At 56.3% G+C, this 16278-nt stretch overlaps 1 protein-coding gene across 1 annotated transcript; it reads left to right on the plus strand.

Moving 5' to 3' along the window:
* The first annotated feature begins 6588 nt into the window (after nucleotides 1-6588).
* NPTX1 (neuronal pentraxin 1) lies at nucleotides 6589-11242 on the plus strand. Its single transcript, XM_039500272.1, has 5 exons — nucleotides 6589-7108; nucleotides 7443-7647; nucleotides 8391-8635; nucleotides 9107-9286; nucleotides 9829-11242. The coding sequence occupies exons 1-5, from the start codon at nucleotides 6659-6661 to the stop codon at nucleotides 10048-10050; spliced, it is 1302 nt and encodes a 433-aa protein (XP_039356206.1). The 5' UTR covers nucleotides 6589-6658; the 3' UTR covers nucleotides 10051-11242.
* The last annotated feature ends 5036 nt before the right edge of the window (nucleotides 11243-16278 follow it).

A 16278-nucleotide genomic window follows, 5' to 3' on the forward strand; every position in this document is an offset into this window, starting at 1 on the left:
AGGAAAATGACACAGGTGCAGTAGCTCTGCTCTCTGAAGAAGCCAGACAAGGACACCAATGGGCTCTGAACACATTCATGCTGATCGTAAGCGTGAAATACAGCTGGGATATTTTCTCAATTAAAAAGTCAGTGAAAAAAATTTAATTTTCTATTTAATTTTTCATTGAAACGTTTATTCTATTTCACAGCAGCTGGAGACTCGGCTGCATTTGGAGTGGGGGTGTTATATGGAGAGGAGTGTAGCTTTTGCAGATGCCTAAAGCAGGCTCTGAGCCTGTGTTTACGTCGGAAGCACCTACTCCTTATTACTAAGAGACTTTCCCTCCTCTTATGGGCACTGCAGTTTTGCCCCCTCACAAGTATGGATTTTATAACACTAAAGCCACAATCACAGGTTGGACCCTTGTGGGCAGCCTCAGCAAAGAGGCCAAGAACCAAATGGGCCACAGACTGAACACTGCTCTCCACTCCTCAAGGGGCCCCTTCCAGCTCCAGGCTGAGCAGAGTAAAGCAGCTGGCACTGCCAGCACCCTGTGTTAATGGATAAAGACACAGCTTCATGTCCTAGCACTGGGAGCGGGCACCTTTCTCCATCTTCAAATTCACACTTAGCTTTCTTTGAAAATGGGTGAATGAGAAATTCTGGGAACATTGGGGATTAGGATGATCAGGTAAATGGCTGAGGGGTGGCCATAGGTGGGCCTCCTTCCATCTAATTCTGGCTGCCAAACATGGGTGCACAAGGAATCCTGCTTCATTCCAGGAGTCAAGGAAATGCCTGTGGCAGTTGGCAGTGACCAGGAGGGACAACAAGGCTAACAGCCGCTCAGGTGTGTGTCATCTCTCCCTTTCTCATTCATTCTAGTCAGAATGCATCGTCATGGTATCTGAGCCCCTTGTGTATCTCCCCCTGCAATTTCAGCTGATGCAGGATCCAGCCCCAAGCACCAAAAATTCTGTTACACTTTTAAGGGAATGCTGCAGTTTTAAACCACAAATTAAATTTTTAATGCAGCTTCATAACTGTTGTACCCAAATGTAATGTAATATTGATAGGGGCTGTGCATCCAGCTAGCTGAGATTGCCCCAGAAAGCTGTTCAGAATGTTATGCAATATGTAGCTAAATTAATTATTTGTAATGAAAGGATCCATGTCCCTATAGCATCTCTGAGACCTAGCTAGTCTGAAGAACCATCTTTTCATCCTCACTGGCTGTAAATGTCAGGCACAGAAAAGAAAACTGACTTTGGGTCCAGGAACAGTGAGAGAAAGAAGGGAGAAGACAGAGAAAGGGAGCGATCTGCAAAGAGAGACTGCAGCTAAATGCAGCAAATTTCAGAGCTCCAGTGCGAAATGTTTGCCTGCTGCCTGCTATGGCAAGGAACACTCCACCTTAAAAGCACAGAATGTCTTTTCTAGTTATCACACCGTACCAATTTTCACATTGATCTAACAATGGATTGTGGATTTTAGGGGGGGGGGGGGAAATCAGCTTTAAACAGAAACCGCCTAGCAAACTTAGCCATGCAGTAGCAATAGCTCATTCTGAGCTCATTTAGTGCTCCTTGTCCCATCCTATGCCTTAAAGACTCGTAAAAGGAACTCAGCTCTCCCTGTTTGTGGGACATGGCTAGCAAGAGGTGCAGACGGCATTACTCTGTAATCCTGGGTAAAGATCCTTTCCCCATCGTGTTCTTACCCAGAATAACCCTCAGGTGCCAAGTTCCACCCTAAAGCACATTTTTGGATGAGTTATAGACATACAATCCAGGGGTCATAGAAACAGGGATCAGGGAATCTCTGCTCCCTCCTGGATCCTTAAAGATAGCACTAGCACAATCTACAGCTACATTACTTATCAGCTGACTCCTCCTTGATGGACAGGCAAAAGGGGCGGGGATTTCTCACTAATTGAAGCCTAACCATTATGATATCCCATCTCAAAGCTCCCTGTTCCCATAATGGATTGTGCTGTCCCCACTGCAGAGAGGAGAATTATCTGTGAAATTAACACTACCCCAGAGGAGGGTGCTTTATGTACAGCAGACTTCCTGAACAAGAGAGACTGTTCTGCAGCTCATTGCTCTCTGGGGCTCCAGCTTCCAGGATTAAAGAGATTTGTTCACTTTTTTTTAAATCCTTTTTATATTTGTAATTCTGTTGTTCTCACCCAAAGGTTAGCATTGGACAGATTGAATATTTACATATATTACCACTTCCTCAGGCAGTGGGCTTTGGCAAAGGTTATTATGAAGGCAGGAATCTCAGTCCCTTGAGGGAGCAGCTTGAACTGCTTTGAAATATTGTAATATCCTCCCCTCTAGCCACCCCGCCACATGCACACAGTGTTCCCTCTGGCTGATATTCAGCACCAAGTCATCTAGAGGGGTCCTAGCCAGTGGTGTCTGGCAGGCCTCAGTTACAAAGGCCAAATCCGCTCTTTGGAGGTGGGGAGAGAATGTTTAAAAATAAAAAGAGCTTGCCCTATACACCTACTAAATCCACAAAAGCAATAACAGACCCTGGTGCATGATGCAACTTTTCTGAAGAAGTTGGCAATGGGTGACAGGGGATGGATCAGTTCTTGATAATTGCCCTGTTCTGTTCATTCCCTCTGGGGCACCTGGCATTGGCCACTGTTGGCAGACAGGATACTGGGCTAGATGGACCTTTGGTCTGACTTGGCTGTTCTTATGTTCTTGGTTGCTTTCCTTAGCTTTTCATTGAAGTTACAGAACCTGATGGAATATGGCAAGGGATTCACCAGGCCTTTATACCAAAGACCATGCCCTCTCCCCAAATGTGAAGAAACCATTTGCTTGAGGAACAGTAACTATCATATATTTTCCCCCGTGCATGAGGTGAAACTCAAAATTTTGGGTCTAAACTCTCATATTAAATCTATTGGACTTTGCTTAGCTAGGAGGAAAGCATAGAGATAGATAAGAATGGTTTCTGAGAAGGAACCTTTAATGTTTCAGTCTTTTGTAACGAGACTCACAGGGGACAGCTGGAGTTAATTAAATGCTTGCATCAGAACTTCTGTCAAACTGATTCACACCGTCACACATGCAAACTATTGTGAACAGCATGAGAGGCTCTCTTTCTACTCCACCTCCTAGAGAGATCTTACTAGGCCAGGACAGCAGCCTGCAATGGGAGGTAAAAGGAGGAAGGGGTTGGGAAGTTATGTAATACTCTTTCTCTGCAGTACAGTGTTCCCAGACTGGAAGTCCTTGCATCCCTTCACCCACTTCACTGATCAAAATTCAGTCCACTCCTTGGCTTCACTCCATTTAAAATCAGTGGAATCTTACACCAGGGCAGACTTTGGCCTGAATGTTCTGTTATCTAAAAAATTGGCATGTGGCCGGACCACTGAGCTGGCTCAATGCATATAGGGAGGGGCTCTGGGCAAACGATAACTCAAATGTCATCAATGGGAACTACTACCAGCCATTTTCCTTTCCAGCACCCAGGACAGCATTCATTTGAAGAGTCAGAACGTGCACATTGAACCATAAGGTCACCAGAGGGGAAACCTCACTTTTCTGCCCATAGCAAAAGGAAACAAACCAACCAACCATGCAAAATGGCTGGAGGAAAGAGATGCAGATTATTTATCTGTAGGCCTCCATAAATGTGTGAGGAAATGACAGTGATGGATGCATCATAAAAACACGATAGATAGGTAGATCTGAATTCATCCTAACACATTCCGCTCTAATGTTCCGATACTCACCAGCTGGTATAACCTTTTATTAGTGAGTGGAGACGGGAAACAATAACACATCTAGATTAGACAAGGCAATATGTATCATGGACCATAAAGAAGCTTATTCTATCTTGCAGCAGCCTGTACCACTCTGAAAGCACCCGCGATGCTCTCATGCAAATCTCACAACTTCCATTCAAAGAGAAGCTCTGTGGGTTCCCATCTGAAGGGAAGGGTGGTGGGGAATGAATACAAACAGAAACGCCACATCCTCAGTTCTCAAGACTTGAATAATAGTCAGCCTTGATTGAAGTACTGAAGATAAAAAAGCAGCAATTTCTCTGAGTAACCCTGGCTACCAAGTACCCTCACCAAGGCCTTTAATTTTGTCAGTTCATTTGTTTTCCCCATTTCAATAAAAATTCTCTCTCACACCCACAACCAAGCTATGTGTCAACACCACTGTGCTACAAATGCGAGTCCTGTGTTCCTGAAACCGACAAAGCCAGATGCCTAGTCTAGACCAACTGTGCTTAGGGCAGGACTTGGGGGTGGGGAGGGGTTGAACTGGGGGCGCTAATCCACCTTCGGGCTCCCCTGATGGTGCCAGCTGGAGGCTGATTTGGTCTCTGGCACTGGAGCAGGAAGAGCTGCCTATGCCGGGGGCTGATTGCTGATTGCCAGTGCCCAGTGTTTCCTGGTCACACCCCCCACTCACCCCGGCCCCCAGGAACACCCTTTGATGAATTATGATCGTTACTATTAACGTTGGATGATGGGAGGGCCCCGAACATCAATCAGGGATCAGCCCCTCCCCCATATTGTGCTAGACACTCTGTACACAGGGGCAGGTGGCTCAGAGCCAGCTGGGCCCCCCGGGGTCTCTCTGCAGCGGGGGAGCCCCAGCGGTGCATGGCCGGAGCCCACAGCACAGGGCCCAGGTTCTGGCCTAGGCTGTTCGCACGGGTGGCAGAGCGGAGCGTTTCACCTGGCTCCGGCGCTGGGCTCGGGGGGGTTCTGGGAAAGCTCCTGCCTTCAGCGAGCCCCTGGCAGGAGTAAGCGCTGCTCCGGCGAGCCAGCTCCGCAGGATGCGCCAGAGACTCCGGTTCCAGCTCCGGGACTCCGTCCTGTGACCGCCCCCAGTCTAGCGCCCCGGGACTCCGAGCCTGGGAACGCCGCTCGCTTCCCGGCAGAGCCGGGCGCCTGGCCCGCCCCGGCTGAGCCCCTGGAGCGCGGGCCGGAGCCCAGCGGCAACGCCCGCCCCCGCAGGCCGGATCAACAACCCCTTATCCCGGCGAGAGGCTTTAATTCCGCGGGCGCGGGGTGAGGGGCGCCCCAAACCCGTGCCAGGGGCTGGCGTGCTGGAGAGGAGACTGCGCTGAGCCCCGCACGGGAGCCCGCGGCACCTCTCTCCTGGCTCCCCACCCATGCGTGTACAAACACACCCACCACTCCCCCCGCGTGCGTCCACACACCCCCTGCGTGTACACACCCACACCCACCACTCCCCCGGGCTCTGCACACCCCTGCGTGTACACACCCACCACTTCCCCCGCGTGCGTCCACACACCCCCGCCGTGTACACACCCACACCCACCACTACCCCCGGCTCCGCACACTCCCCCCGCGTGCGTCCACACACCCCTGCGTGTACACACCCACACCCACCACTCCCCCGGGCTCCGCACACCCCTGCGTGTACACACCCACACCCACCACTCCCCCCGCGTGCGTCCACACACCCCTGCGTGTACACACCCACACCCACCACTCCCCCGAGCTCCGCACACCCCTGCGTGTACACACCCACCCCCACCACTCCCCCCGCGGGCGTCCACACACCCTGCGTGTACACACCCACACCCACCACTACCTGCACACCCCTGCGTGTACACACCCACACCCACCACTCCCCCGGGCTCCGCACCCCCCCGCGTGTACCAACACACCCACCACTACCCCGGGCTCCGCACACTCCCCCCGCGTGCGTCCACACACCCCTGCGTGTACACACCCACACCCACCACTCCCCCGGGCTCCGCACACCCCTGCGTGTACACACCCACACCCACCACTACCCCCGGCTCCGCACACTCCCCCCGCGTGCGTCCACACACCCCCCTGCGTGGACACACCCACCCCCACCACGCCCCCGGGCTCCGCACACCCCTGCGTGTACACACCCACACCCACCAGTACCCCGAGCTCCGCACACCCCTGCGTGTACACACCCACACCCACCACTCCCCCGGGCTCCGCACACTCTCCCCGCGTGCGTCCACACACACCCCTGCATGTACACACCCACACCCACCACTCCCCCGGGCTCCGCACACCCCTGCGTGTACAAACACACCCACCACTCCCCCGGGCGCCGCGCGCGCTCCCCGCGGGCGTCCACACACACCCCTGCATGTACACACCCACACCCACCACTCCCCGGGCCTGCACACCCCTGCGTGTACAAACACACCCACCACTCCCCCCCGGCTCCGCACACTCCCTCCGCGTGCGTCCACACACCCCCCCCGCGTGTACACACACACACTCCCCCCTGCGTGCGCGCGCACACCCCCACACACCACTACTCCCGCGCGCACGCTGTTTACCCCCCCGCTCCAGTGACCCCCCCCTTCCAGGCACTGTCCCACGGAGCGCGTGTCCGTGCGTGGGCTCTGCCGCAGAGGGAGGCGGGAGCCCCGCCAGCTCCAGCGGGCAGGACCCTCCCCCTCCCGGGCTTCCTTCCCCAGCGCGCGCCGCCAGCCAGGCAATTAAACCGGGATTCCACCCCGTCGTGACGTCAATGGCGGCGTAGCCCCGCCCGCGGGCTATAAAGCAGCCCGCCTAGCGCAGTCGGCTCGGCAGTTCGCTGGACAGCTCCCGGGTGCTGAAGCCAAGGACGGGGCTCGGCGTGGGGGGAACGTGGCGCCAGGCCCAGCCATGCCTGCGGGGGCCCCGTGCAGCCTTTTCCTCGCCTCTGTCCTCCTGCTGAGGGCATGCGCCCAGAGCTTCGGCCAGACGCGCTTCATCTGCACCTCGGTGCCGCTGGACCTGGACATGTGCGCCTCCTCCCTGCCGAGCAGCGGCAGCGCCGAGGAGCTGCAGACCACCGTCCTGCAGCTCCGGGAGACGGTGCTCCAGCAGAAGGAGACCATCCTGAACCACAAGGAGACCATCCGGGAGCTGACCACTAAGCTGGGCAGGTGTGAGAGCCAGAGCGGGCCGGAGGCGGGCCCCAGCGAGTCCAAAACGGGCGGGGGATCCAGCCGCAAACAGCCCGGCTCGTCCAAAAACACCATGGGGGATCTGTCCCGGGCGCCAGCGGCTGAGACCCTGAGCCAGCTGGGGCAAACGTTGCAGTCGCTCAAGACGAGGCTAGAAAACCTAGAGGTACCTGCATTTCCTGTTCCTCCTTAGCGCTAGGCAGAGCGGGAGGGGACGGTCCTAGTTATGCCTCTCCGCGGTGCCCATCTGAGCCCCGGGGTCACCGGGAATGGTGCGGCGTTGTCCCGTCTGCGCGGCGAATGCAGCAAGGTGCCGCGCAGCCCAAACCGTGACTCCGCCGGCGGCGTTCGCTTTAGTTTAATTAAGCGAGGCCGCTTGTTTGGTCCGAGCTAAATGAGTTCAACTCGCAGCTGGTGCGCGGCGGAGCGTGTCCCGGGTAAATACCGCTCGGCGTTAATGTGGTTTGTAACAATCCCCTTGTTCCCTTTGCTCCCCGCAGCAGTTTAGCAGGATCAATTCCTCAGGCCAGACCAACCACCTGCGGGACGTGCTTCAGAATAAAATAGACGATTTAGAGAAGCAAGTTCTGTCCCGAGTGAACAGCCTGGAGGAAGGAAAGTTGACGAAGAACGAGTCCGAGGAACGCAGCAAAATAGAGACCACGCTCACGTCCCTGCACCAGCGGATCAGTGACCTGGAGAAAGGTAACGGGTCGGGCTGCCGCTGGCCGTTCCTAACCCAAACCCTAGCGAGGGCGGGATAAAACCATCACCCCCCGCCGACAAGCCGCGGGATTGAAGTTCCTCTCTCCAACCAGGGGCCCCGTTTTAACCCCGAGTCTGGTTCCTTGTCCCTTGGCGGGACCTGGCGGCCGGGGGCGCGGGGCGAAGGGGCCTGCTTCGCTCACCAGGTATCCGGGAAGCGCCCTAACCCCGCCGCGCTGGGTCCTGGCCTCTGCACATCTGCCCCCAGAAAACCCGCAACTGGCCCATTAGAAACCATTGCGCTTTGGACGCGCCTGGGTCCCGCGCCTCTGCGGGGCTCTGCTCTAGGGGAGCTGGGGCGGGTGCGAGGCGCCCTCCCGCCTCCCAACCTCCAGCGAGCGGCGGGATTGCCCGTCCCGGCTCGCTGCGCCTTGGGGCCCTGCCCGGGCGGTTGATTGGGGCCGGCGGAGATGGAAGCAGGCTCGCGGGGGACCCCAGCTCCCCAAGCGCTGTGCAACGGCCCGGACTGCGCGCAGCAGCGGGCTGGCGGGGTTGGGACGGTGCCATCTTACGGCTCGTTACATAACGGGGGGAGGGAGGGAGGAGGATGCGGGGGGTGGGAGGAGAGGAAGGGCTCCCGGGTAGCCCCCGGCGCCGCTAGCCTTGGTCCTGAGCAAGGGGCGGCCCGGCCCAGCTGCCTCTCCGCCGGGCCCCGCGCAGAGACCCCCGCTCTCCCCGGGCAGGGCAGAAAGACAGCCGGCCGGCCGACAGGTTCCAGCTGACCTTCCCGCTGCGGACCAACTACATGTACGCCAAGGTGAAGAGGAGCCTGCCCGAGATGTACGCCTTCTCCGTGGCCATGTGGATCAAGTCCAGCGCCTCGCCGGGCGTGGGGACGCCCTTCTCCTACGCGGTGCCGGGCCAGGCCAACGAGCTGGTGCTCATCGAGTGGGGCAACAACCCCATGGAGATCCTCATTAACGACAAGGTAGGCTGGGCCCCCGCAGAGCCCCCGGCTCCCTGCGCGTGGGGTCCCCGCCGCTCCCACGGGGATGGCGTGGCGTGTCTCACCCCACTCCCCGTGCACTGGGAGTGGGGACAGTGACAGCCCGGGGCAGGGCGGGGGAGCCAGGCCCCAGGAGGCCCAGGACTGACAAACCCAAACACTTGGCTCCTAGCTGGGATAAGACCCGCCCTACGCCGGAGCTTGGGGCTAGTGCAGCCAGTGGAGTCCGGGTCCGAGTCCGAGTTCGCAGAACGGGCCCGATCCTGCGCCACTTCAGCTCCCTGACCTCACTGGGAGCGGGGGCAGGTCCCGGTCCCAGCGGCCCCCTCTCCGGGCCATGGAGCCCCCTGCCCCGCAGCAGACTCGGCTCCGAGATGGGGGAGGCTCGGGCCGATCTAGGGACCTCTCTGACTCGGCAGCCTCGGGGCTGCAGTAACCCCCCTGCCCCCCCAGGTCGCTAAGCTCCCGTTCGTCATTAACGATGGGAAGTGGCACCATATCTGCATCACCTGGACCACGCGGGACGGCGTGTGGGAGGCCTACCAGGACGGCACGCAGGGGGGCCACGGAGAGAACCTGGCTCCCTATCACCCCATCAAACCGCAGGGAGTCCTGGTCCTGGGCCAGGAGCAGGTAAGGTGCCGCCAGCGCAGGCAGCAGGGGCCCCGCGGTCCAGAAGGCCGGGGCTGCCCTGGGGGGCTGCAGGGGAGGGCTGGGAGAGGGGGAGTGACCCGAGGGCAAAGGAGAGGAGGGGGATTAAGTCAGTCTCACACACACACACACACACACACACACACACACACACACACACACACCCCGCCGGGCGCCCTGGCAGACTTTGCGGTGGGGGGCAGTGGCTCCCCCCCCCCCCCCCGAAGGACAGTGCGGCGCAGCGGTTGCAGAAGGGGCCCGAGGCAGGCGGCTGGTTCCCCCTCAGGGGTGGGGGGGAGCCTGACTCGGGAGGGGCTCGCGCTGATCCCCGGGCCTTGGGAGAGCCAGGCTGCCCCGCGCCGGTTCCCCAGCCGGGCTCCCCGAGCGGGACTCGTCACCCGCCGGGCACAGGAGCCCAGAGGCGACTCGGGCCCTGGTTCCCGGGGACTCGGAGCCCGGCGCTGGCGGGCAGCAGGGGCGCGAACCGCCCTGGCCCCTGTGACCCGCTGCTGAATCTCTCCCAGGACACCCTGGGCGGGGGGTTCGACGCTACCCAGGCGTTCGTGGGCGAACTGGCCCATTTCAACGTCTGGGACCGGAAGCTCAGCCCCGGGGAGATCTACAGCCTGGCCACGTGCAGCACCAAAGCCCCCGCCGGCAACGTCATCGCCTGGTCCGAGACCAACATCGACATCTACGGGGGGGCCACCAAGTGGACTTTCGAAGCCTGCCGCCAGCTCAACTAGGGCTGGAGCGCGCCCCCCCCCCGCCAGGAATCAAGGACTGAAGTCTGTCCCCCTCCCCCGTCCGTCCGTCCGTCCGTGCAAAGGCAGCCCCAGCAAAGCCCCAGGCCCCGGCCGAGGGGCGCGCTCCGGCCGGGGGCCGGGCCCAGAGCCTCGGGCAGCCCCCAGCGGCGCCACCCACAAGTAGGGGAGAGGGTTGGTTCGTTCTTCTTCGCTCTGTCTCTGGAGCGCGGCGTCCCCGCTCCCCGCTCCCCCGAAGCGGCTCATTTCTGTCTTGCCAACGTCCTTCGAAGCCTGCGTGCCTTGGGCTGGTGCAGCGCCTCGGCGCATCTCTTCACCGGCGTCCGGGGCGAGGACCTGCTCCTGCCCCCCTCCCCCGCGGCTCGGCCCCTTGGAGCCAAGCGGGGGGCGCTGGGTTCTCGGCTCCGTTCCTACCCGCACGCCCCACCCCTCAGCACCTTGGCGGTGGCGCAGAGCCCGAGGCGGCCCCGACTTCGCTTTGGGCCAGGGGGTGTGGGGCTGACGCAGGAGCCTCCGATCCCCGGTTACTTTGTGGGGGGGGGGAGGCTCCTTCCGTCTTTCAGTGCCGGGGCGCGACTCCTGTTTACTTGGACTGGCTCTGCAGGAGCATAGAAGAAGGAAGACCCCGCCCCCCCCACACACCTCCCCTCCTTCCTCTAGTGGGCTTGGAAGCGGAGCCGCAAACCCGGGCCGCGCTCACCCCCCCTCTCCTCGCGGGGCAGGGGGACCTGCTTTCTTTCCAAACCCCTCCGAGTCCCCAGGCTCCTTCCTCCGCCAGCCTGACCCCCCCCTTCAACGTTTGACCAGCAGGGGTGTTTCTTGGCCAGGAACAGCCCTGCCCCTGTGTCCTAGGAACTGGGGTTCGGGGCCAGGAGACCCCCTAGGAGCCATGGGGGATCCTGTTCCGGCTCTGACTTGCTGAAGCCAACGTAACCTGGGGGCCCTGCTGGGTCGCTGGCCAGTGATTTACCGTCAGAGCGCCCATCCGCAGGAGCCAGAGACCCGCAGGGCTGTGGGGAGCTGCGAGGGTGGGGGCAAAGCAGGAGATTTGGATCCTCTGGCCACAGCAGGGCCCGAGCTCGGGTCAGGCGCTTGCAGGTGCCCGGACTCTGGTCAAGCGCTTCCCGAGCCGCCCCTCTCCCGCCGGGGGAGGCGGGTTAGCTCTGGCCTGGCTCTGAGCCCAGCGGCTCCTGTCCCACGTTTCCTGGGGCGAGTTACAAAGGAGGGGCTGTCCCACCCCCCCGCTTTGCGGCACCCCTGGGTTCCTGCAGAGGCGGCGGCGGGGTGAGCGGGCTTTGACATCCCAGCGGGAGCTTCGTCTGGGTTCCCTGGGCTGCTGGGGGCGGGCGGGCGGGCGGGGGGTTGCCCGAGCGATGTTCAGGCCATAGAATGTCCTGGGGGCGCAGTCCCGGCAGGAGCGCGGCTGGGGCGGCAGCGTTATTCCTCCCCCTCCAGCTAAACCGCTCCCGGCTTTAGACTCCAAAACACATTCAGGTCCCGCTGGCCTTCGACCCAGCAGCCCCGCGACTTCTAGGAGCTGTCCCGTCAGCACCCTCCGGAGCTGTCCCGTCAGCACCACGGCACCCCCCGGAGCTGTCCCGTCAGCACCCCCCGGAGCTGTCCCGTCAGCACCACGGCACCTCCCCCCCTCCCGCTGTCCCGTCACCACGGCACCCCCGGAGCTGTCCCGTCAGCACCCCGGAGCTGTCCTGTCAGCACCACGGCACCCCCGTCCCCCCGCTGTCCCGTCAGCACCCCGCCTGCCTCCATCCCGAGCTCGGGCTCGCTGGAATCTGTCCATCCAGCATCAGGCTACCCCGCACCCACGCCCCGGCGAGCTCGGGGCCTGGAGTCACCCGTCCCTTGCCCTCCTTGGGCGCCCCTAATGCCCGAACACTTTAAAGAAGGGAGAGAGGACGAAGCTCCTCCAGCGAGTCCGTTCCGCCCTGCCCCTGCTGCTCCCTGGTGCACTGACTGAACCACGCCTCTCTCAGGTAATGTCCTTTTCTAAGAGACGAAGCACTGCAGAAGCAGTGTCTGTTCTGCCTAGCGCCACAGGCACCCTACGTGTGACAGCTGTCAAATAGCCTTTCCTGGCCCCTGAAAGTTTAGCTACCCTCAATCTTCAGCCTTTCTGCTTTTGATAACACAGGATATTATTTATCTTACTGTAAAAGGAAGTTTATTACCAATAAAAGGTATTTTTATGAAGGAGAAAAAAAATAAAAGGATATAAAATTAACTGAGCGTCCCTGAAAAATACTTTAAGACTCTACAGTGTAGGTGTGTGTGGGGGGTGTGTGTGACAAAGAGAAGCTTATTTTGAAGTAATAGATTTATTTTGTATGGTTTCCCTTTACAACTCTTGGTCTGCAGGAGATCAGTGCCTAGCCCGCTTCTGAACCCATCTTCGGTGGTAGGGTTGGGTGAGGCAGAGAGAATTCACACGAGGCTGAACCAGCCTTTGTGACACACGCCAAAGATGTGGCAAATAAATATGCAACGTGGAGGGACATGGAATAAGCAGTTCAAGGTTGATGCTGCGCTCCAGGGCTGATCCTACTCAAGCCATGAGAGAGTTGGTCACATGACCAGCCATTTTAAAACACAGCATTGAGATGCAGAGAAATCAAGTTACCTTGATACCAAAACGTGGCCCAGGGCAGCATATTTTAACTGTGCTCTTAAAAAAAACCCAAAAGTGTAAGTTCAGTTTGTTGAGCTATTGATTGGAAACTGTTGGCTTCAGCTATCAGCAGCTTAAGCACAATTTGCTGCGGGAAAAACTGATAATTGGAAAAAATAAAGCCACAGTCCTAATTGCATCTGATTTGCCAAAAAGAGTGATATTATGTATATACTGTACAGAATGGTAGAAAATAAATATATCTTAATTTGTCATTATTTTGCTAACCAAAGCTGTAAATTTTTCCTATGACTTGCTGTCAGTCTTTTTGGGTTTTGAATGGGTTATTAATATATCACACAGCCACAATCCACATCAGCAGTTCTGGAAATGCACTGTTTCTACTGGTATTCATGCTTTTTTCATTTTATTGCTGAAATTTACATGAATTGTTGAGTTTATTTTTACACAATAAAGAGTGAAGAAAGACACTGGGCTCTCCTTCAAACGTTCTGTGAACTTTCCTGACTAGCCCCGTGACCGGTCTCTTACTGGGATGATGGGCAGGGCTGGCCACAGCTTGCTTGTTATTTTAGAGGAATTTCTGTCCAAGGCTCCTTGAAGCCTAAGCTAACCTGAGATTTAGACTCCCTCCCTGATGCCAGGCCTGTCCACGGAGATCATCTAGTACAGGCCACATTTGACCTTTTCTTGTACCTTAGCTTTCACAAGTGGTTCAACACCTAGTGCATTGCATCAGTTAGCCCCAGGAACCAAGTCACCTGAGTGTGGGTAAAGGGGCTGGAGAGAACAGTGGGGTGAGCGTCACTTACAAACTTTTGTTAGAATTGAATCTGAAGAAGCCCAGTCACCAAAAAAGACAACCATCGTATAAGATACAGAGCATTCGCAGGAAAAGTCCCTTTGCATCTTCTACCATTAGTTCATGATGCACATGTATGTTTTTTACAGCGAGGTGTATAAATGATATGTTCCTATATTTATATGTCTATAATATTGGATTTGTGTGTTACCATTCATGCTAAAGCTATCACAAGGCCTTTCATGCTAAGGAGGCAGATATTGGTAATGCATTGCTGAATTTAAAAAAAAAAAAATGCTTCAGAGGCATCCTCGCAGTTACAGACGAGTAAGCCTAACTTCAATACCAGACAAATCAGTTGAAATTATAATAAAGAACAGAATTGACAGACAGACAGACAGACATGATGCATTGGGGAAGACTCAATGTAGCTTTTGTAAAAGGAAAAAAAAATCACACCCCACCAGTCTATTAGAATTCTTTAGGTGAGTCAACAAGCAGGTGGACAAAGGTGAGCCAGATGATACAGCATACTTGGCCTTTCAGAAGCCTTTGACACCAAACATTCTTAGCAAACTAGTGGGATAAGAGGGAAAGTCCTCTCATGGATCAGTAACTGGTTAAAAGATGGAAAACAAAAGGTAGGAATAAATGGTCAGTTTTCAGAATGGAGAGATAAATAGCAGAGACTCTCAAGGATCTGTATTGGGACCAGTGCTGTTCACCATATTCATAAATGATCTGGAAAAGGGAATAATCAGTGAGGTAGCAAAGTTTGAAGATGATACAAAATTACTCAAGATACTTAAGTCCAAAGCTGACTGTGAAGAGTTACAAAGGGATCTCGCTAAACTTGGTGATGAGGCAACAAAATGGCAGATGAAATTCTGTGTTGATAAGTGCAAAGTAACGCACATGGGAAAACACATTCCCAACTATACAAAAGATGGGATCTAAATTATCGTTTATCACTCAAGAAAGATATCGTGGAGTCATCATGAGCAGATGTTTTCAAAGAACTCTCCAATGTGCAGCACCAGTCAAAAAAGCCAAAAGAAGGTTGGGAACCATTAGGAAAGATAGAAAATCTCATAATGCCGTCTTACTAGCTATTACGTAAATCTCTGGTGTGCCCACACCTTAAATACGGCACAGTTCTGGTTACGCCATCTCAAAAATGAATATTACAACTGTTCAGTCAGGGGCTGTGCATGCTTTGGCTGAACATCCGCCACTCCTACAGGAGACAGGCCTCCTGTTGCTCTGCAGGAAGCTCTCTGGCTGAGCAAGGAGTGGCAGCAGCGTAAGGGCATCCCAGCCAGGGCAAAGGCGCCAGTGCCAAATCTGAATGTCCTAACAATCCCCATCTCAGTGAGACAGGAACCAAAGAGGCAAAGAGGGGCATGAGCAAGGGAAAGACAGGCCAGGGAGCAAGATACAGAGTCCCAGGCTTTGGTAGCCAGATCATAGTCCCAAGTATTTCTGGTGTTGCGGAGCACCTGGGGCACTGCCGGGCTGCAGCCTGCTCCATCCCAGGTGGCAGGGCTCGGGAGAAGCTGTATCTACATCCACTTTACAGTCTCTGCTAAGGACATCCCTAAACATTTGGCTTCCATCTCCCTCATGTCCTTCTGCCTTCTGGTTGTCAGGGAAACAGCTTCCTTTGGAAGCAGCTCTCATCCACCCAGAGCATGTGAACCTGCCATAAAAGCCTTTTCTCTCCAGGAGGGTTTGGTACCTTGATCTGCCCTGTTCCTTCTGGGCTTGTTTCAAGTAAAAAAAAAATCCTTGAAGAAGGGGGAGGGTGCCCCAAACTGGATTGCTGGCCTGATTTTGTTCTAGGGGAACCAGGGTCTATGTCTAGCCTGAGGATTATTCTACAAGAGGCAATAAAGGCCTGAAGCATGTGCAGCCAGCCATGGCTGGAACAGATGCAGACACGAGCATTTGGTTCCCTTGGCAGGGAATGGGCAGCCCTAAGACTCCTCCAGCGGCAAAGGTGCAGTGATACAGCATATCAAACCTGTGCCAGGGTAATTTGCTCAGCCCCCCAGGGACAGGCAGGAAGTGAGACGCGTCCCTCAATAGTGACATTTCCAGCAGATTAAAGAGACGGTGCGGATGGGTTGCCAGCAGAGTCCCATCCAAGACCCCTTGATCAGGAGGCTGGGGAAGAAGTTACAGCCGGGCAATGACAGGGATCCAGGAAGGAAGCAGAGGAGAGAAAACACAGCCTGGGGCACATGGATTCCCAGTCGCCATCTTTGCTAGTGTCCTGCTTATTCTGGGCACATCCCGAGTTCTTCAGGTTCTCCCTAGATTTGGGGGGAATTGAGCACCCTCAAAGCCCAGTGAAAGGACTTGGCATTGTACAGGGAGCCATGGTCACGTCAGGACACTGAGATCATACGCACACTTCCCCCGTTACGCTAGACGTGTTAACGTTCTCCGGGGCTGCTCTGAGGTTGGAAAACAAAGCGTACCCAGGAACTAAGAGCCATCACAAACCTCAGCACCTTCCACTCCACCGGCAAGACTCATTTCTTTGACCTTGCTTTCTCTAACACAGACACACACACCTGGTATATTTCACCCCCCTCCCCAACAAAACAAGACACTCCACTCCCCAGGCTTCTCCCCCTTGGGGAGAGGAGGGGAGAACAAACACCCCGGGACAGAGCTTTAGTCACATTGCTAATGCACTGCTTGCAGGTCTTCAGCTACTACAATGAGGAGTGTGGTATAAGAACACACGCACAAC

Source organism: Mauremys reevesii, linkage group 15, assembly GCF_016161935.1.
Source record: "Mauremys reevesii isolate NIE-2019 linkage group 15, ASM1616193v1, whole genome shotgun sequence".
Taxonomy (NCBI): Eukaryota; Metazoa; Chordata; order Testudines; family Geoemydidae; genus Mauremys; species Mauremys reevesii.